This window comes from Toxoplasma gondii, chromosome IX, assembly GCF_000006565.2.
Source record: "Toxoplasma gondii ME49 chromosome IX, whole genome shotgun sequence".
Taxonomy (NCBI): Eukaryota; Apicomplexa; class Conoidasida; order Eucoccidiorida; family Sarcocystidae; genus Toxoplasma; species Toxoplasma gondii.
Window position 1 is genome coordinate 282,620 of NC_031477.1, and position 20,490 is coordinate 303,109.

The window sequence follows — 20,490 nt, forward strand, 5'->3', positions numbered from 1 at the left end:
CTACTGAAAATGCCTTCCATAAGGTCTTCGACAAGACAAGGGCACAACGGCTGGATCCCGCGGCGGGGTTTCACGCAAGAGCTGAAGGGGCACAAACCGGACATTACGAAGGGTCGAATTGCGTTGGTTTTCCAGATATCCGCCCTGGCGCTCTGCAAATAACTCCGTGTTGTGTCGAGCCAAAATCGATCCTGGAGAACGTGTGTCCACGTTTCCTCGACAGTCCGCTGTCGGCTTGCTGCTCCCGCTCCTGCCCCAAAAGCGCTTTCTCGTGAGCCGTTGCCAGCAGGATCTTTTACTTCTTTTGTTGTGTTCCTTCCGTTCTTTCTTCGTCAAAGTCATGTTCGCCTAACCATCTTGCCATAGCCTGGCTGTGAGAACCGGTCTCTTCCCCGCGCTCGCGTCTCCCGCGTGCTTGTCGTTGCCGCATCGCCCGTTGCGCCGCCGGAATTTATCTTTGTTCTTGAAACGTTTTCTAGGTTTGTTGTCGCAGGAGCAGTCGTCGAGTCCGCGGCCTTTTTGGCTTTTCTCGCGGCCGTCTTTGTCGTTTCTTCCTCGCGACCCTCTTGTCTCTCGACAGCGCAAGTCGCTAGCCCGCCACGTTGTCTGGGAGTCGGAGCGTTTCCGCGATAAAAGGCTTTTTTCTCCCTTTTTTTCCACGAAGGTGACTTCTCCTCGATTTAACTTGTTCTGCATTCGTGAAGCTCCCTCGCGAGCTGTTTTTCGCAGTGTCTCCCTCTGTTCTGAGGATTAGTACCAAGCACCGCGGCAACGACCACGCGCAAGGGTGGGTGACCAGGCGAGGCGAGCAGACGAAGACGGGAAAGACGGAGAAAGAGAGAGTGCAAAAGAAAATGTGACAGAGTACTTAAAGTTCATTTTTTTCTGTGCTCTCCACTTTTTAGCGGTATGTCGTGGAACAAGCGCAGCGCCGAACTCCTGAAAGCCCAATGAATCGCCTCTCTACGTGAGTCAGGTGTCCGCGCAGGTTTCAAGGATTTGCGTTTGTTCTGGGGCAAGTGGCTTCGTACGAATCATATGCTTTCGTCCAGGCGAAGTCCTACCTTTTTCTGTACCTCCAATGCCTCAGTTATGACTTCTCCTTTCCCCCTGCGTCCCATGTGCGCGTTCGGGGACCTTTAATGTTCTACCCCCGTCGATCGCCAGTTTCTCTGCCTTCGTGTTTGGTCGGTTGCGCCTTTCTCTCACTGGCAGCGCGTTCGTTGCCTATTCATATCCAGCTGCTCCACTTTTTTCGTTTCACGCGTGATCTATGGATTACTGCCATCACTCCCCCTGGACACCCGCCTGTCCCTGGAGCCTCCTGTTCTCTTCCGGAGGAAAACAGGTTTTCTCAGCAGACAAAAACGAGCTTATTGACTTCTTTTTCTCTTGGGTTAATGACTCGGATACCGCTTCTAGGCGACAGACGGGTCGCACTTTCTGTGACTGCCACCCTTCGTCCTGCTGTCATTAGAGTTCCCAGTGAGCGCTACCTTTCATGCAATTGGACAAAGCCTCCAATTGCATCGACATGGACGTGCGTGTGTGCCTGCATCCGTGTGAGTGTTGAAGGTATCTTTTCACATACACAGAGCGCGTTGTGGGAGGAGGCAGTTCTGGACATGTGGATTCCGTTCACTGAGAGAACATGGACATTCCTTAAATGTAGAAGGTCGATTCTGTGCGGCTGAGAGCCCGTTACCTCTCCATCAAGTTTTGGACTTCTTCGAAGTCATTTTTCCGTTTTCCATCCTCAGTTGTTCGAGACATTTCGTCTCTGGGGTGTCCCCTGGTTCCGTCGGGGATCGGACTTGAGATTTTCGGAGTCAACAAGAGCCGGGCAAGAGACGGAGAGTCTCAGGATATGCGGAGGAGCGCTTCGTTCCAGAACATGTTCATCGCTGGTCTCTTTTATTCACCCGAAGCTGCAAAAGAAGAGCTTTAGGCGGCCCTTTTGAACCTCGTTTGCTTACTGCGTCGCCGTTGCGGCGACTTACCTTTCGCGTTTCCTATCCCTCCCTCCTTTGTTCCGCTTTTCTGGCTCTCTCGGCCGTGAGTCGTTTTCCTGTTGCTGATTTGGTCCTTCATGGGCAAATGTGTCAACGGGGAGCATTCTGCATGGACGCGAGTTGTTTCCTGTGCGCATATCGATGCACATATCGGTGCTCTTCCCCTCCAGGCTGAGTGCGACATGTCTTTGCTGCTCAGCAGATTCTTTCGCGTCTCCTCTGCCGGGCCTCGTGCTCTCTCTTTCTCGCCCGTTGCTCCGTCCCCTCCGTGTTTTCCGTCGTCTTATGATGCCTCAGTTGTCGTGAATGCTTTGCTTCTCTCACGGACTGTGGCGTTCTGTGCCTGTCCGCTTCGAATCCAAGGTTTCCCCAAGCTGGGATGTTAACTCACTGCAGACTGTGGAAGTGAAGGTGTTCCATGAGGTTCCGCCTTTGTTCCTGGAGCGACGAGAGTCGAAGCGGTCACTCTTGTTCTTTGGAAAGCATCGGAAGAGCGTTCACTCCGTGATTCTGTGATTCGTGGTGAGTTCACCTTTCTCCCGCCCTCGCGTGGAGCAGTTCGCATCACTGTGGCTTTGTCCTGTCGCCTTTTTTTCCAAAGAACCGCGTTCCTCCGTTCTGTTGTTTCGGGTGAGAACTCGCGGCGGACTGAGCAAACGACAGCGTCCGTCACCTCTGCGTGCCAGGGAACCGCGCCGTCGTCAACACAGCCTTCTTCTCGTCTACACGTTTTCTCTTTACGCGTCGGGGACATGAGTGCGTCCAAGGAAGAAATCTGGTTGCGCTTTATCTTCCCCAACCACGATGGAGCAACTGTGGAGGCGACCTACACAGTAAGGACGCAAACAGAGATCCCAGGAACGAATCCCGTTTACTTGCCTGTGTCACTCTTCACAGCTCTTCCGTGCCTCTCTATGTATATGTATATCCATATATATATGTATATATATATATATATATATGTGCATGTGTGTGTATGTTCATATGCGTGTGCGAAGTCAAAGTGACAAGAAGCTTACTGTTGTGTGACACGGGTCCAGCCGTATGCGAATCTTTATTAGACATGTATAAAAAATAGATTCATCTCTACGCTTGTGTGTGTGTATGTACGCGGCATCTTGCACATGCATGCGGTCGTATCCGTGCGTCTGTCTAAGTGTATCTGTGCGGGTATCCGCGATGCTTTTTTGCTTCGGTGGATTCGGGAATGCGTGTCTCGCGAGTGCCGATTCTTTCGTGAAGTTGCAGTTTCTGTGTTTCTTCTCGTTGGCACGAAGAGACTAAAGGCACTCCTGTTTAGTAGGAAATAAAAATCAGCGTTTCTTTCGGCGGACAGGAGCTGTTAGGCGAGTCTGAGAACGGGAGAAAACCGGCTTCTCTGCCGCTTGCGGGGCGGGGCCGTCCTAGGATCTTGAAATTGTTTTCGGTGTCCTTCACAGAAAGACGGATAGCAAGTCGCTTTTTCTGTTTTGCGTTTCCTCCTTGTTTCCTTCCCAAGAGTGCTCGCCATAGAGACAAAATGGCATGACAAGTCTCTGTTTCCGTGTGCACTTTCTGCTTCTTCTCTTGAAACATGATGATTCCTGCGTCGTTGTCTCGCTGTGTTTCTTTGCAGAAGGGCACAACGGTGCGAGAGGTAAAGAGCGATGTGCTCCTCCATCGTTGGAAAGACTCTTTTGCCTCTCCGGAACGCGTCGCAAAGTTGCGCATGTTTTATCGGGGGCGAGAGCTGAAAGATGCCTGGCAATTGAGAGATTGCCGCTTTCCCCAAGATGCCGACTACCCTGCTGCTTGTCATCTCTTCGTGGTTCTGCGGGGTTCGGAGAAAGCCGCAGATCACGCAGGAGCAAAGGCCTCGCGGTGTTTCTGTCAAATATCCTAGCCGGAGAGACGCGTAGAAACAAGTGAAAAAGCAAACTCAGAACAAGTAGTGGACCTTTCCGCTCGCCGTGTCTACGTAGAGAGAATCCCCGAGGTGCGGGTGGACTGCAGGTTTCAGCTTGGTGTTTTGACCCTCTTCACCGATATCCCCACGCAGAAAAACGCGAAAGTTTAGAGAACTGTGTGAAGATAAATGCACATCAAGGATGAGACACTCTTCGTCACGCTGCATCGGCTGCACACGCTGAGTTCCTGAAAAGCAATCGTGTGGGGAGGATCTGCAGGCCGGTGGAGAGGCGGGAAGAGCATTGGGAAAGACCTTTTCAGGTCTTCACAAGCCTGTGTGTTTAGACACGCATTTGAGTCCAGTGTACCTCTCGACGGTTGAGGGGGACTCGGCGCCAAGATGGAATCTTTGGTGGAAGGGGAGGGGGCAGATACGAGTCTCCGACGGGAACGGGGCGAGACTCCATGCTCAGGAGAAAAACGCGAGCCGGATTTCCGCGATTGCGTCCGGTCTTGTTCTACCAGCTTCATCAAAATTTTAATTCTTTTGGTTCGAAAGGTCTGTTCTGTTTTTACGATGGGATGTTCGAGGAAAAGCAACTCACAGGTGGACGTCTTTTCTTTTGAAGTGAGGTGAGAGGGCATGCTTTGATCGCCGGTTGGAATGCTCCCCCCCCCCTCTCTCTCTCTCTGTCCAAGGTCTGTCAACGCTGCCTTTGAGTCGAAAAAGAGGGAAAGGTTCACAGAAACGCAGTTCCTGTTTCTTTGATTTTGGTCTCCCTTTGCACACACACATGAGAGGAACTCATGTCCGCCACAGAGACGCCCAGCAGGCTTTGTGGGTACGGCTGTGTGTATGCGGGAGAGCAGGCACTCCGGGGGGATGGTGGGCAACGTTCAGCGGTTGTCAATTTCACAGAGGTAGAGCGAGAACAGTTCCGCATTCCCTGATTACAGACTCGAGTTCTGTCAAGAACGAGGAACTCACAGAGGCGGCGCAGCCGCCGCCTCGTGCAGGTTGTGAAGCGCGTGACTTCCCGAGTGTGTCAAGACCATGAGAACTGCGAGGTGTTGGAAGGTGGGCGGGCCGGGGAAAGAGATGTCGATTTTGCCAGATGTCGCTTTTTCCACGCGAGCGGGATGCGGTGGGTGGCTGCAACAAACGAACGTGGATCCATGTCGGCTTTTGCAGTTGCCTCGTCACTTTCGCGGACGCAGCTGCGCCGCCAAGCTGCAAATGCTAGACTGGATCACAGGCGTCACGCGTCCCCACAGCGTCAGAAAATGACGAGGCAGCTGCTTGGAGCATCAGCATCACCGAACTGGGAGTGCCGGTGTTTCCAGGCATACACTTTTTCTTCGACCAGCAAGCACAATGGGAGGCGAACTGGAGCATTGCCGGCCAGTTCCTTCACACGCCTCCGCTGGGGTTGACTACAAGTTGTCGAGCTCACGCAGCTCCTGGATGCATTTGATTCGCTTGAAGTCGCGGTCAGTCCGGCAGACAGAGGCTTTTCGACTATGTTTGAAGAAGGTTTGTCGCTTTTGCCGTGTCGTACCTCGAAACGAGGGGAGGGACTGGGAAGGAGCCGGGCAGTGTTCTCCGGTCCTGTCACGGGAACAGATGGATTTTCGAGCTTCCTTGACATGGATCTGCATGAAAGGAAAGTTGCGGAAGCTCTGTGTGTCGCGTCGGCACCCTAGTTCTTCACGAGCCACCGTGAACTGTGCAAGAGTGGTAAAGATTAAAGCAAAGCAGCTACCCTTCGTGTTTCGGTGCCTCCGTGCGCTTCAGCCTTTCGGTCTACTCGTGCAGACGGTTCTACGTAAACGCGTTTTTCCGGCTGATTGTTTCGTGGCGCTGGTCTCTAAATCTGGAGGTTGGCGTAGAGGTAAAAGTGAGGATGTGACAACCACACGGCTGTGCATGCATCTGTTTGCGTAAACGCGATGAACACGGAAACGTGAGAGGCGCAGCTGCACTATTGCATACGCCCTTTCGACGATGAAGGCAACAAAGACTTCCCTCGGTCTGACGACACAAAGCCGGGAGAAAGCGGAGACAAATTCACGGGAAGTTCGTGACCTCCTGCCTCGTTCTGTTTGGAAGATTTTGTGGCTCGTGCTCTTACGGAGCGGGCTGTTCTCCACACTCTGTTTTCGCGTCCCAGTGTCCTGCATGCTTTACATCTTTGCATTGTGTTTCACCGACACAGCGGGAGGATTCCTTTTATTGCAGACTTTTCGACTTTAGGGTCTCTCGCTCTGTCCAAGTCGCAAGACTCCGTTGAGACGACTTCGACAAGGGGTGGCTTTGCAGATTTTCACGCTTTTCTGACAGGTTGCCTTCTCACCCTCTGGCGTTTGTAAAAGTCGAAGACAGACGCGGAAGTGCTCAGTTGTGACCGAGTTTCTTTAGTGAACCTGCCGCCGGTTAAAGTGTGTCGAGGAACACTGACAGGAAGCAGAAAAACGAAAGTTTCTTAGAGAAAGTCCGTGATACTTTCGGAGATAAAGGATGTTCAGGGACCAGTGCAATTAGGAGACCGAAGTCGTACGCTGAATTCAGAAATAGAGCGTTGGGCGCTCGGAAGACGCACCCTTTTCCACGCCGCTGTTCCCGGTGTGTGGAGCTACGCGACACGACGTTTCTTTTTACGAGAGATATTTGTGCATCTCAGGGTCGGTCTAATCTCCCGTTGTACTGTATAGATCAAATGGCTTCACAAACAAAAGAAGACGACTCGTCGGACGGCTGGAGCAGGAGTATTTGTCATCTTTGTATGGGGAATGGCACAGAAAGAGGTCTGTCTGAAAGATGTGTTTGCCTCGATCGTGGATCCTTTAGAAAGGAACTTTTTCTTCAGTCACAAAGTCGAGTTCTTCTAACCCAGAAAAACCACTGACCGAAAGGCATGCGCTCGAAGCGATTACCCAGGTTGCCCCTTCTCCCCTCCTGTGTACCGGTTGTTTTGGCCGTCTTGAAAATGCATAACCGGTCTGCAGGCGATTTCCACTGGTTCATGAGCGCAGAGAAAATCACTCGTTCGTGCTGAAAGCCCAGATGGTGTACCGGCAGTCCTGCTCTTTACAATCACTCTTTAAAAAAATGCTGTAGAGAGTCGCTCGAACGCCCTACCCAGTCGCCCACAAGTAGGCACGACAAGAGAACTGAAGACCCGCATGGGTCCTACGAAAGTACCAATTTCCCCATTGCTTCGTGACTATTTCTTTTTGTGGGGGGCGATGGAGTTCTCGACGCACGCAAGAGGCGGCACTTGGAGTTCGGTGTTGATGGGCGCTTGACTGAAAGCCAGGAGCTGACGAGAAAGAGAATCGTGGAGTTTTTCAGCTGCGAGTGTCGCGGCCAGAGTTTCGCTTCGCCCAACGAGGAGCCTGTGGTAGCGCTGCAAGCCTTCGTCGAGAGCCTGAGGAGACCGGAAACCAATCACAATTACTCTCATGCTGCATTGACATAGACTAGCCGCTGAGGCGCACCATAATACATTTACCTGCAGCAGGTGCAGTAGCCAAGAATGCAAGCAACTACTCAAATACGGGGAAGAACGTGCATGCATATGGATGAATTTTAGACTACCGGTTAGGGCAAGACGAACGACAGGCACCAAACAGGAGGTTTTCCGTGTGAAAATGTGACAGACACAGCCACGCATACATTGGGAGTTATTCCTGTTGTGATTCAATCTCTTCCAATACACAAATGCCATCCACCATATATATATATATATATATATATATATATATATATACTTATCAGTGTACCCGCTTTGAATGATACGCCTACGCGCGGCATCTGAAATCCCCTAGACTGCTACTCGACACCCTATACATGTTTCATATGCAACTACATGTCCAAGCGTATCCTTCAAAAGCACTAACTCAGTAACAGCTTATATATGCGTATGTATATGCATATATATCTGTGTGTGTGTCATTGTGTACAAAGTAAAAGTACAGATGGATTTGCGAGTGGAAGTTGAAATTCTTGTGTTTACTTTCCAAACGCGCGTGGTGACATCCGGCAGCATCTTTGAAAGTCTTGTCCAGAAGCGCTTGACTTCTCTTCTCTCCCGCGTTAGTCGCTCTCGTTCTGATTCAGCGCGACCCTGAACAACCCAGAGAGAAGCAACTTTGATTAGGGAAAGCGTAGCTCTCTAGTCACACACAAATGCCAGTGCACTTTATACCTTTGAGAAAATGCAGACACACCTTAAGATCTTCGCCGAACCATGTGCAATCGTAAATCTCGATGGTGTCGAAGAAAAGATTGTCGCCTTGTGTTCAATCACTGTGATTACATATTCTCTCGTGCCTCCACCAGACTCAGGAGAAGAAAGGTTCCCAATAGAGACACTGTTTCCTCTTTTTTTCAGTGTCTCGACTCCTTTCTTTTCGGTGCTACTGAACTTCAAACAGAATGGAACAGAAACGGCTGTTTCCCGAGTGAGGCACTTCTCGTTTCCTCAGATTCGTGAGTCGCGTCTTTGCATTCATCCTCTCTCTGAGGAAAATATCAAAACAAGTTAGGCCCGTCGGCGTTGCCTTCTACAAGATCCATGCTCTACTTTCAACAGTGACACACACAGACATAAATGCACTTCTATACATATACATACCTAACGCTACATGCACATATATGTATATGTATACATATATATATATATACATATATATATATAAATCTGCATGTGAACCGATGACGGAAGAGGCACACAGATGATCGGATCTGCCGTACAATTTGTGCGTGCGTCTCGAAAGAACCCCATGTGTGCGGCAAAGAAAGTTTTCGCTTACTAAAGACTGCTGGCGCTTTTTCTTTTTTTTGTCGGGGAGAACGTCCGCGACGGCGAGGTTTCTCTTTTCTTCCATGAAGTCCTCGAGGAGGCGAAGTACGTCGTCGGCATCCACGTAGAGCGTCTCGTCGTCATCGTCTTGACCTGGAAAAAAGGGAGAGACAGACAGAGGAGAGGGTGAAGAAAGCGTAAGGAGTCTGAAGCTACATCGAGGTACAGGAACGACGGGAAGTCGACTGATAGGTTTCCTTCTAGTCAAAGAAGAAGTGAAGAGGCAGGATAAGAAGAAGTCCGAAAGAGGAAAATACAGCCGGAGAAAGGTGACACAGGTGACTTGGGTCTGCTCAAGCCATGACGCGAAAAGCCGCTCAGTGCATCTTTCCTGTTCCTATATAAACAGCCTTGCTGCACTTTTCGCGCCCTCTGTGCACTCCGGCTCTTCCCCCTCTCGCCTTTCACCCTCCCGGACTTCTTCTCTCTTGCGCGTCTTCACTTCTTACCCTGGTAGAAGATGGAGACGAGAAGGTCGAGGTCGTCCTGACTCTCAACGCCCACATTCTTCAGAATGGTGTCTGCGTCGAGAAGTTGTTGCTCCTCGTCTGTCAATTCTTCACACGCTTGTTTCTGGAAAAGGAGAAAGCAGTCCAATGCCATGCGATCCGACAGACATCGCAAAGATGCTGCGTCGGTCACCTCTTCCTCTCAGACGCAGAGGCGGACTTCTTCCCTATGCGGTTTGACGAAGCGAAGAACATAAGAGACGGAATCATAATGCTTTCCTATCTCTCTATATGGATATACGTGCACATACCTATGCATGCATTCATGGAGGCATGTATACACATATACATATACTTAAATATATATATATATATATATATTTATGTGTATGTATATGTAAATGTGGAGGGACGCACGTACATACATTCAGCCATATATCTACTTATGTGCATGTGCAGATATGAAGTGATGCAAATATATATATATATATATATATATATATATATTATATGTATATACGTATATGTGTATGTAGATGTAACTGTGTAGATGTAGATTTGTGTGTCGTGTGAGCTGCATGTTTACCTTTGGACCTGATAGGAAGTGACATGCGTCAGTGAGTAGCTCGATCACTTTCTTGACTTTTGTTGGAGAGAAGAGCGACTTGGTCGCAGTTCCACTTTCCCCAGTGAGCCTCTCGCTGTCTTCCTTCGAGCGGCTTCTCCCCCCCGAGGCGGAAGACGCCGGCTGTCCCCGGGGAAAGGAGCTGCAAAGAGAGAAGAACTTACAGATGCAAAGCTTGTTTGCGCCCACCGGCAAAAGCGAAGAAAAAGAAAAGGAGACAACGAGGAGTATTGAGACCCAGAAAGCCATAGCTGTGACAACTGCGAGAAAGCTGGTGTCACAGTGATGCGGAGATACACACATTTCGCGTCTGCCTATACGCATATATCTGAGTGAGGAAAAACATCTAGACTTGTAGATGAGTTCTTTCACATTCGCAGCAACCGACGCACACATACATAAGGACATTTATGGATATTCTCACGTGTGGAGAGAGACAAAGGCAAGGGTGCTAAAAGTCTCAGCAAAACGTTTGGTATCTTCTGCACGGATCTCACAATCTCCCCATTCACATATATATCTAGATATGCATGTACTCAGGATCCACATATATATATATATTTGTATGTGCATAAATGCATATTCAAATGCACGCCCATATATATATATATATATATATATATATAACCGTTTATATATGCGTGTGTACATATATCTGAATATGTACACATGTAAATACATGCATATACGTGTATGTATTAGTTTGCACATCCAAACATATATATATATATATATATATTTATGTAGTTGTACAGGTATATACATTTATATAAATGCATCAATAGGCTTGTAGATGTGCATATACACTGCGCTTCACAGAGGGTGCCAGGTTCTCTACTGCGTCTGTTGCCTGTGCAGTGGAGAACGTTACCTGTTGTCCTTCCCAGAAGAAGAGGCCGACCGAAACGTCGTTGTCGCCGCCTCGGAGAATAGATCAGCGCCTTCTCCACCTTCGTCTGGAGAGACTCCCTGGCCTCCAGAGACCTCAGAGGGGGGCGTGTACGGCATGCAGAGCTGCTGCTCGTGGATGCAGCGATCTGCCTCGTGAATCAAAGAAATCAAATGGCGAGACTAGGAAAGGAAGCGAAAAAGAGAGGAAGAGAGAGAAGGAGAGAGAAGGAGAGAGAAGAGGAGGGGAGAGGGAAGGAGAGAGTAGGAGAGAGGAGAGAGAAGGAAAGAGAGGGAGAAGGAAGGCAAGATAAGGAGAGAGAGAGAAGAAGAGAGAGAGAAGAAGAGAGAGAAGCAGAAGAAGAGCGAATAAGAAGGCAAAAAAGAAGAAAACAGAAGAAGAGAATGAGAAACGATGGAGAGGAGAGCGAAGACGAGAGGAGCGACACAGAAGACGATATTTGCAGAGACGGAGAAGAGGAGATGGAGGAGACAAGAGAAGCCGAAGAGGAGAGAAGAAGAGAAGCATCAAAGAGTTTTTCTCTGCCCGTCGCCGGACATGTTGCACTCGCATGTGTTGACTCGCAGCGCGTCTTTCCTCCCGTTCTATCTCAAGAGACAGTGTCTCCCTGGTTCCTCGTCTTTTCTTCACTGAAGTCATTTCCGTAAATCGTCAGCCTCTCACTTCCTGTTCACTGGCGTTCCACACGTCCCGGTAAACGCGCTCGTCTGCAGCTTTGAAGTGCAAGCTCTTCTCTCGAATTTGTCTGTACTGACACCTCAGTCGCCGAAACTCCTCGGTGCACTGAACGTTGAGGGCTCTGGAAAGTTCCAGAAATAATCAAACAGAGCACAGTCTTCGAAGGCGGCAGCATTGGAGCAGACGCAGCAGGATGTCCGCAGCCACACAAGCAAAAGCCGCCGGATAATTTAAAATGAACATACACGCCTATAGAAATACAGACACAACGAGATCTACATGAATATCCGTGGATAGACACTGTTTTCTCTGAAAGACAGCTGCTCGTTCGCTCTCTCAAACACCCTGTGTAACTTCATGTTTACACACCGTCCTTCCAGAGACACACGTGATTCTCTTTCTTTACAGATATACATATATATAAATATATATAATAAATATATATAATAAATATATATAATAAATATATATAATAAATATATATAATAAATATATATAATAAATATATATAATAAATATATATATATATATATGTAGAGGCAGTGGTGACAGCGGACTTTGTTCCTTTGTTGACAAGTACGGCATGGAAACTTTGCTCCTTTTTCGGTCTCTTCTAGTCTTCTGTAGTCTCGCTCGCTCTGGATGGCAAGTCCCCTAGTCGCAGTGACCGTGGTGCAGGCCTCGGAGCGGCGCGGCATGCGACCGCGAGGTCTCACGAGTATTTCAGGTTCATTGCGTTGAACCGCTCGACAATTGCACTCAGAGTTTCTCTGCATTTGTTCAGGCGGTTTTTGTACGCCAGCACGAGTGCCAGGTTCTCCTTGTTTCGGTCGGACAACACCCTCGTGTTGTACTCGAGTTTCTCTTTGTTCAGTTGATACGCCGCAAGCATCTTGTCCAGGTGCTTCTCTAGTTCCTGGCGGCAGAGACATAAACCAGGGCAACGGAGAGACGAAGGAAAGACCGGAAATGGGCAGCGATCGAAAGCCATAAAACAGACACAGACGGAAACAGCAACTACACCAAGGCGCCGCACAACAGAGAGCGAGAAAGAGTAGAAAGCGGAGTCGACCACAGAGAGGCATGCCAACGCCGCGCGGGAACGAACAAATAAAGGTTAAGCAATGAAAATTGAGGCAAAGACACTGTGATAACCGCTACAACATGCATGTGCTCTCGGTTCTCGTCGAGACTTGTCTGGATGCCTCTTTCTTCGTGTGTCGCTTCGTTGTTTGTCGATCTTTGTCTTTCCCCACTGTTTCTGCCTTCCGCGCCTCTTCAGAGGTCTCAGCTTTTCTTTTCGCTCTCGACTGTCTCTGTGGCTGTGACTGAGCATTGCCGCGCCGATTGGAAACGCTTTCGCTGGCAGAGAGAGCGAATTAGAAGAAAGAAGTCGCCTTCTGTGCTAGGTCAGACTGCATATATTCTTGCAAGCTTATAGAGAGAGAGCCGTTTGCTTATGACGTTGAAACACAAGCTTCTCAGTTATACATCTCTCTCTGTATCTCCGTATATATATGTGCTTGTATAGGTTCAATCTCAGTGAGAGCGCCTTGACACCAACTGCTGACTTTAAAAGCAGCGAGAAACGCCGAACTTGTTTTTTATGGGCAAGACCGACGATGCACGTCCGTACAGATATCGTCTGCAGAAGAATATTCGCCTACTTGAATGACTGTCTCCTTCCTCAACTTTTTCGCCAGCGACTCGACTTCGTCTCTCTCGCGTTGCTGCTCGAGGGCCTCTGCAAAGCCGTCAAGGCGCTTCTGCCGAGCCTCTATTATGTCGTGTTCCTCCTGCATGCAACCAATGCAAGAACGCGAATCGCCGTTTGCCTCTCGAAGGAACCCTCAGTGCCGAGCCGAGGGGAAGAGACGAAAGACAAGGAAGAAAAAGACACAGACGAGGCTAGATTTCCTTCTCTTGCTCTTGGTAAGGCAAACAGCAAACAAGCGACGCACACATAGGGCAATGCTTGTCTACAGATATGCATATGCACATATGTGTATATAAATGTAGATAAATCTCTCTACATGTGCAGATTTCTTTCTGTATGTGTATATACATGTATACATATATATATATATATATATGAAAATATATGCGCAGATATATACACGCATACGAGTAGCGATAAGTATGCAGGAGCTCGCGTATTTGGAAGAGAACAGAGACGGCAAACGCTGAAGAGGTATGACACCTTCATTTTTCACAAGGAACCTGCGAGAGTCTCTTATCGGAACTCCTCTCAACTGAGAAATCGGCGTAGAATCCTCTATCAGGAAAGAAAAGGCGGGAACGAGGGAAAGCTTTAGCCTCTGGGGTGAAAATATGTTGAGCCTCGGAGAAAGAGTGAGGCTTCTTTCGCTGCTCTCTGTCGAGAAAGGAAACGAAAAACACAACGCGTTCATCTAACCATGTTCTGCCGCTCTTCAAAAATGCAGTCCAGTTCTTCCTTGTTTTTCTGCTGTACATCCCACACAGACAACGCGAGGACACAATTCAGCAGTAACGCGATGCGTAGTCCTGCGTCTGTCTTCATTTGTTTTCGCTGTCGAACCCGATCTGGACTCGACATTCGGATACCTTCTTAGACAAGAGAATGCACACACATGCCGAAGTGGAGACTCTCGTAGATGCACAACCGCTTCAAGACCTGAGTCTTTCTATGCAGATATATATATATATATATATATATATATTCACATAGAGCCATGCATACCCTAACACATAGACCTATGTACACACATATATGTAGATTTATATCGTTGCCTCTCTATGAGACCTATGTACACACATATATGTATATTTATATCGTTGCCTCTCTATGAGACCTACGTACACACATATATGTATATTTATATCGTTGCCTCTCTATGAGACCTATGTACACACATATATGTATATTTATATCGTTGCCTCTCTATGAGACCTATGTACACACATATATGTATATTTATATCGTTGCCTCTCTATGAGACCTATGTACACACATATATGTATATTTATATCGTTGCCTCTCTATGAGACCTATGTACACACATATATGTATATTTATATCGTTGCCTCTCTATGAGACCTATGTACACACATATATGTAGATTTATATCGTTGCCTCTCTAAGAGACCTATGTACACACATATATGTATATTTATATCGTTGCCTCTCTATGAGACCTATGTACACACATATATGTATATTTATATCGTTGCCTCTCTATGAGACCTATGTACACACATATATGTATATTTATATCGTTGCCTCTCTATGAGACCTATGTACACACATATATGTATATTTATATCGTTGCCTCTCTATGAGACCTATGTACACACATATATGTATATTTATATCGTTGCCTCTCTATGAGACCTATGTACACACATATATGTATATTTATATCGTTGCCTCTCTATGAGACCTATGTACACACATATATGTAGATTTATATCGTTGCCTCTCTATGAGACCTATGTACACACATATATGTATATTTATATCGTTGCCTCTCTATGAGACCTATGTACACACATATATGTATATTTATATCGTTGCCTCTCTATGAGACCTATGTACACACATATATGTATATTTATATCGTTGCCTCTCTATGAGACCTATGTACACACATATATGTATATTTATATCGTTGCCTCTCTATGAGACCTATGTACACACATATATGTATATTTATATCGTTGCCTCTCTATGAGACCTATGTACACACAGAGAGAGACCTATTCGTCTGCATATGCAGACTTATATACACATGCATGTTCATCTACACAAGTATATATATATATATATATCTTCATCTCTCTGTAGAGAGCTATGTAAAAACATAGAGAGAGACCTATTTATACATATATGCAGAGACATATATATCGGTATATACACAGACATTTCTCTATTGCTATATATATTTATTTTTGGGTGGATAGACTCATGGATAGATCCAGATATGCGTTGGTAGATGTAAATGGATACCCACATGATAGACACCACTTGTGTTTCCATGTCGGATTTCGATGCAGAAAGATGGAGGTCGTTTGATCGGCGTCTGTGGCGAGAATGTGACAACGATGCGAGGGAACGGAAGCAGTGCACACAGAGGACGTAACGGAAAGCACGGAGACAAACTGCGAACAAATATACTTGGAAATATAATCACATTTATACAGTTAGATGCGAGTTGCTATCGAAGCAGAGCCCATAGAGGAGACCAGTACCATGAGAGCTCCTCGTTCTGCCGTCATCTTGTCCTGAATGCGAGCGAGAGAGTCTGAAAAACAGTTGTCACACATCAGAATCTTTGGTTAGTCTCCAATCTCTTTCTACCATGTTAACGATGCGTTTCGCGGCCTCGAGACCCCAGATAGTGTCAAGCTCTCAGGAACGGCTGCGCAGTGAACGATGCATGCGAATGCTTGTTGGTCCACTATAAAAAGATCTCGACAAATGCTTCGTCCTTCAGAGACTTCTGCACCTTCTCACACAGACACGAATCCTCGGGGGTCTCTCTGGGGTGCTTTCTGTGCGAACATTTATACTCCCGACGTCGAGGGGAAGGCAGGGGAGAGAGACAACCGCTCAGCTGCTGTGGCTCCGAAGGATTTCAGCTCTGGTTTTCTTGTCTTTTTCTTTTCCAAGCACGCGTCTCTGCGTCGTCGGACTGGAATCTCTCTCACATGCATGCACACACCCCTGGTAAATCCAAAAAAGCATTAAAACCATATATGCACCTACACCTACCCCGATGTTTGCATGCACATAGATTTCTGTTTGCAGGTGAAAAAAAACGCAGATAAAGATGTGTGTGGATGCGAAATCGCAGCTGTGCTTTTTGCAGCTACCGAGGGAACATGCGTACCCCTGCAGAGGTATACATGTTGTTGATGGATGTATACGTATATGTTTCCAAACAAATATGCGTATTAGAAAGGAATGTAGACATATCCAAACATGTGTATGCATAGTATTTAGAGGAACATATACGTATACAGACGCAGTTACATGCATATGTGCAGATATACATATACGCATATATACGTACATATCTATCTATATATATATATATATATGTATGTATATATATATACAGATATAACTAGATATAGATAGATCTAGATCTAGATACGTACACATTGGTATATATACAGGTTTGTAGATGAATGTATAGGCATAGGAATTGGGATGTAAAAAGCCGGAGTTCTAGCTCTGTAGTCCATGTGCCGAGTCAACGCGTCAACATCGAGCGACATGCGCGTTCTTTGATGTTTCCTACCTTGATATTCATTGTGGAGCTGCTGATACTGTTCCCTCATCAAACCGAGGAGACGCGTGACTTCGTCTCTCTGGTCGTCCAGAGCTGAAAAACAAAGTCAGGAGATCGCTCTTTTTAAGACTGAAAAAGGAAAACATCTTTCAATCCGAGAGAGAGAAACGGGGAAGAGGAGAAACCAGCACCTGCACAAGGGTGGGAAAGAAAGACATGTCCAACAGCATTGCGACGGAGAGCAAAGAAAACTTGAGAGGGAAAACTGACATCCTCAAAGGAGACATGTATACGATACCTTCACTCATCTCTGCGGCAAATGAGAGTACACGTCACAGCAAATACATATACATATACGTATGTATGTATATATGCATGTTTGTATGTATGGTTGTATGTATGTTTGTATGTATGGTTGTATGTATGGTTGTATGTATGGTTGTATGTATGGTTGTATGTATGTTTGTATGTATGTTTGTATGTACGCTTGTATGTACGCTTGTATGTATGTTTGTATGCATGTTTGTATGTATGTTTGTATGCATGCATACACACAGATATGTAAATGTAGGTGTGTAGACGCCAGTCGCGTTCGCCTAGGATGGCGGCTGTCGCTCGCGCCTGTCGCGAGAGAAGAACTGTCGAGGCGCCGTACTGCTAACGAAAAGAGCTTCTCGCAACGTCGCTTCTTCGTCTAGGCGTTGCTCAGCTCTCTCTTTCCCGCTCGCGATGCTTTGACATTTGACCTGAAGCAGAGAGCGAAAGTCGTGGAAACTCGCGTATCGGTTTGTTACGTCCCTCTCTGTTTCTGATTTTCGTGTTTTCTGTGGAGCTCCGAGGGCTTCCTGGAAAGAGTTTCTTCTCCGTCCTTTCGCTCTTTCCTCGCGTTCCCTCGACGTTCTTGTCTCCGTCCAGAGCCTCGCTCGCGGTCTGTCTCTCGCTTTTCTGTCGAAACGGTAAAGCTGGTGGTGCTAGTCGCGACCTTTTCATGACGAAGGAACGGCGACACCCCACACTGGTTCTCTCGGCAGAGAAAAGTCCTGGACTTCCCTGTCCGGCGTCCATGCTTCTTAGGTGCAGAGGCAAGAACACTGGCGAGTCCACATATAGGCATGGAGATGCGTGATGGTTTTTCATGCTCCACGATGCCAGCCGCCTCCCCACAACGTATGTCAAGAAACATCCACTCGAGCGCTACACCGGAAAGCGGTTCTAGGCGTTAGGGCGTTCTGAGCACTGAGTTCAGAAGGATCGAGGACGCTGTCCTGGAATAGAGAGTGCACAAGTTGCAGCGGCAATTAGGATCCACCTTCTTTTCACTCGTGAGAGTCTCTCATGCTGAACGAGAGGACGGTGATTCTCCTGAAAAGAGCGACACCGCCTCACGCAGTGCCGCCTGCATCCCTTCGCTTTTCTCTTCGGCTCTGTTCTGTCACCGCGTTCTTCTTTCTTTCCTGTCGAGCTCTCGGAGCTTTCCACTTCGCCTGTCTTACCTGTGCGTCTTCGAACGCTTCTGCCAGTTCGAGCGGGCATTCGATGCTGAGCAAACTCTCCCTCAGAGCGCCGAGGCAATTGACCGAACTGGCAGAAGCCGAGGACGCAGAAGGCCCCAGAGACGCCAGCAAGGCCTCTTGTTGAGTGGCGGTTTCGACTGTTGAGACTTGCAAGCTTTGTTTTCTCGCTGAGGAACGCCAAAAGAAAGGTGCAGCGCAAGAGAACAAGGAAAATGCAGAAGCAGTGCGGGGAATGGAAGCCGTCTTTTGTTCGCTCTGACTGAGCTGACTCACTCAGCTCTCCTCCCCGTATCAACTCTTCTTGGTTCTTCTCTCGCTTTCTCTCTAAGTTTCGCATCCACTCCCTCTCTCTCATCTCTTTTTCTCAGAAATCTTTTATTTCTCCCTCGTTCTTCTCCCCTCACTTTCGCTTTCCTTGCCTCGCGTGTTCTCTCTCTTGTTCTCTCTCTTGTTCTCTCTCTTGTTCTCTCGCTTCTGCCCTTCCTTCCTCTCTCCTCTTCTCCCTTGTTTTCTCTCTTCCTTCGCTCTTGCTCTCTCTCTCTCTCTCTTTTGCTTTCTTACCTGCAGCAGTTGCCGCTTGTCGCTTCGCCGCCTCTTCTCTCTCACTGGCGAGTTTCTCTGTTAAGTCTCTGATTTTTCTCCACCCTTCCTCCTTCAGTTCCTCCAGGCGACTCACTTCTGCCTCGACGAACTTCTGCGCGTCTGCGAGAGACAGAGCCCCCTGCTCAGGAGCTCTCTGCGACTCGGCGGCCGCGATTTTCTCCTCGCCACTCTCTTCCTCTGGAACGCAAAACGAACGAAAGCAAAAGAAAGAAGACGCATAGAGAGAAGCTCGCGAGAAGCTCAGACAAGGCACCAAGACTCAGCGACCAGAAGAGAGCGCCGGAGAGGAAAGAAAACGAGAAGCATGCGTTCGAGTGACAACGTAGAAGACAGGGAGAAGAAGAAAGAAGCAACAGGAGCTGAGGGAGGCGCAGAACGACGAGCAGAAAATGGGAGACGAAACGTGGATGCCGCGCCGTAGGGATCGACGAGAAGGTGTGTCTTTGTTTTTCCTCGAGTTTCCTTTCTTCATAAACTCTGCTGCGGCTTTCTTGGGTTTCGAGATCCTTCTCAACATGAGCGTCTCTCTTCTCCTTTTTCTTTTCTTAGACGCAACGCATGTGCAGTTTTGACGAGTGCGAGCACTGGCACTCTTCAGCAGCTTTCTTCTTTGGTGTCGATCCCGTTCTCTGTGATCTTCTTCCGATTTGAGGAAGGACTGAGTCGCATGACCTTCTCCTCTACTCCTTTTTCCCCCGCCTTCCCTAGGATCTCTGTCTTCCTCTGTGCGCATTCTCGGTTCCTTCTTTCTCCTCTTTTTCTTCGCCTCCCCAGGATCTCTGTCATCCTCTGTCCGTTTCCAGTTTTTGCTGCGTTCTCTTCTTCCTTTTTTTGCCGTCGACTTCCGGTGTTTCCTTCTCTTTTCTCTCCCGCTTCTTCTCCTGCCTTTCTACGCGCACGCCTCTCGGCGCTCTCCCTCCGTTCACTTTCCTTTTGCCTCGCTTTTTCCGTACGTCGCTTCAGCGCCTGGGAGAGCCGCCACTCTGCTCGCGCCCTGCGAAAGGCCATGCGCACTTGGGGGTTTCGACTGTCCAGTCCAGAGGTCGACGTGCCTTTGCCCTTGAGAGATCCGAATCCTCCCCGGCCTCTCGACGAAGCAGAGCACGAGGAAGAAGAGAAAGAAGGGGAAGAAGAGACGCCTTCTTGAGGCGCGAGTTCGGAGTCTGTGACAGCCATTGAGGGAGAGACGAGAAGAAGAAAGAGAAAGAGCTCGAGAGAGGCGAGAGAGGCGAAAGTGACAGAAGAGGAGGTGATGGAGGAGAGGGGGGGGGGAAGGACGCAGACGGACGAGAGGAACTCTGAACTATAGAAGCAAGAAACGGTTCTGCGTCGATTCTGTTTGAAGCAATATCAGAGAGGAGTGCGTTCTCGTTCAGAGTTCGCGTTGAAGCTGATCCGAGAACTCAAGCTACAGAGAGAGCACCACTTGACCTCGATTTTCTCTGCCCGATCCACTCCAAGGGCGAGACTCTGTGCAGGTGGAGAATCACCGCAACAACCTCACGACACCCTCACGGGGGAGGCGACTCGTTTTTCAACAGCTTCCAGAAAGAAATTCTTGTTTCATGCTCAGCAGTTCGTTCTCTCCATGTGTCTTCCGCCATTCCGCTCTTCGCTTCCCTCTCGCTTTTCCTTCTCACACTACTACCTTTCACCTCCTCGCGCTGTCTT

General features: G+C 48.1%; 2 protein-coding genes across 2 annotated transcripts; both read right to left on the reverse strand.

The window, feature by feature from the left end:
• Window positions 1–131: 131 nt before the first annotated feature.
• TGME49_279310 (hypothetical protein) lies at window positions 132–699 on the reverse strand. The gene has a single exon (XM_002371930.1). The coding sequence runs from the start codon at window positions 694–696 to the stop codon at window positions 349–351; it is 348 nt and encodes a 115-aa protein (XP_002371971.1). The 5' UTR covers window positions 697–699; the 3' UTR covers window positions 132–348.
• A 6,424-nt stretch (window positions 700–7,123) lies between these two features.
• TGME49_267875 (NBP2b protein, putative) lies at window positions 7,124–19,995 on the reverse strand (the record flags this gene model as incomplete). The annotated part of the gene is made up of 17 exons (XM_018781490.1): window positions 7,124–7,327; window positions 7,916–8,026; window positions 8,715–8,857; window positions 9,214–9,337; window positions 9,800–9,980; window positions 10,710–10,909; window positions 11,412–11,547; window positions 12,143–12,342; window positions 13,094–13,222; window positions 13,843–13,893; window positions 15,657–15,709; window positions 16,712–16,795; window positions 17,358–17,448; window positions 18,196–18,283; window positions 18,355–18,383; window positions 18,893–18,996; window positions 19,773–19,995. 17 exons carry the CDS (start codon window positions 19,993–19,995, stop codon window positions 7,124–7,126), a joined length of 2,151 nt encoding a protein of 716 aa, XP_018636211.1.
• Between the last annotated feature and the right edge of the window lie 495 nt (window positions 19,996–20,490).

What these genes read in the sequence shown, in the direction of transcription:
- TGME49_279310 (XM_002371930.1), bottom strand. Translation starts at nt 696, where the DNA reads ATGCAGAACAAGTTAAATCGAGGAGAAGTCACCTTCGTGGAAAAAAAG.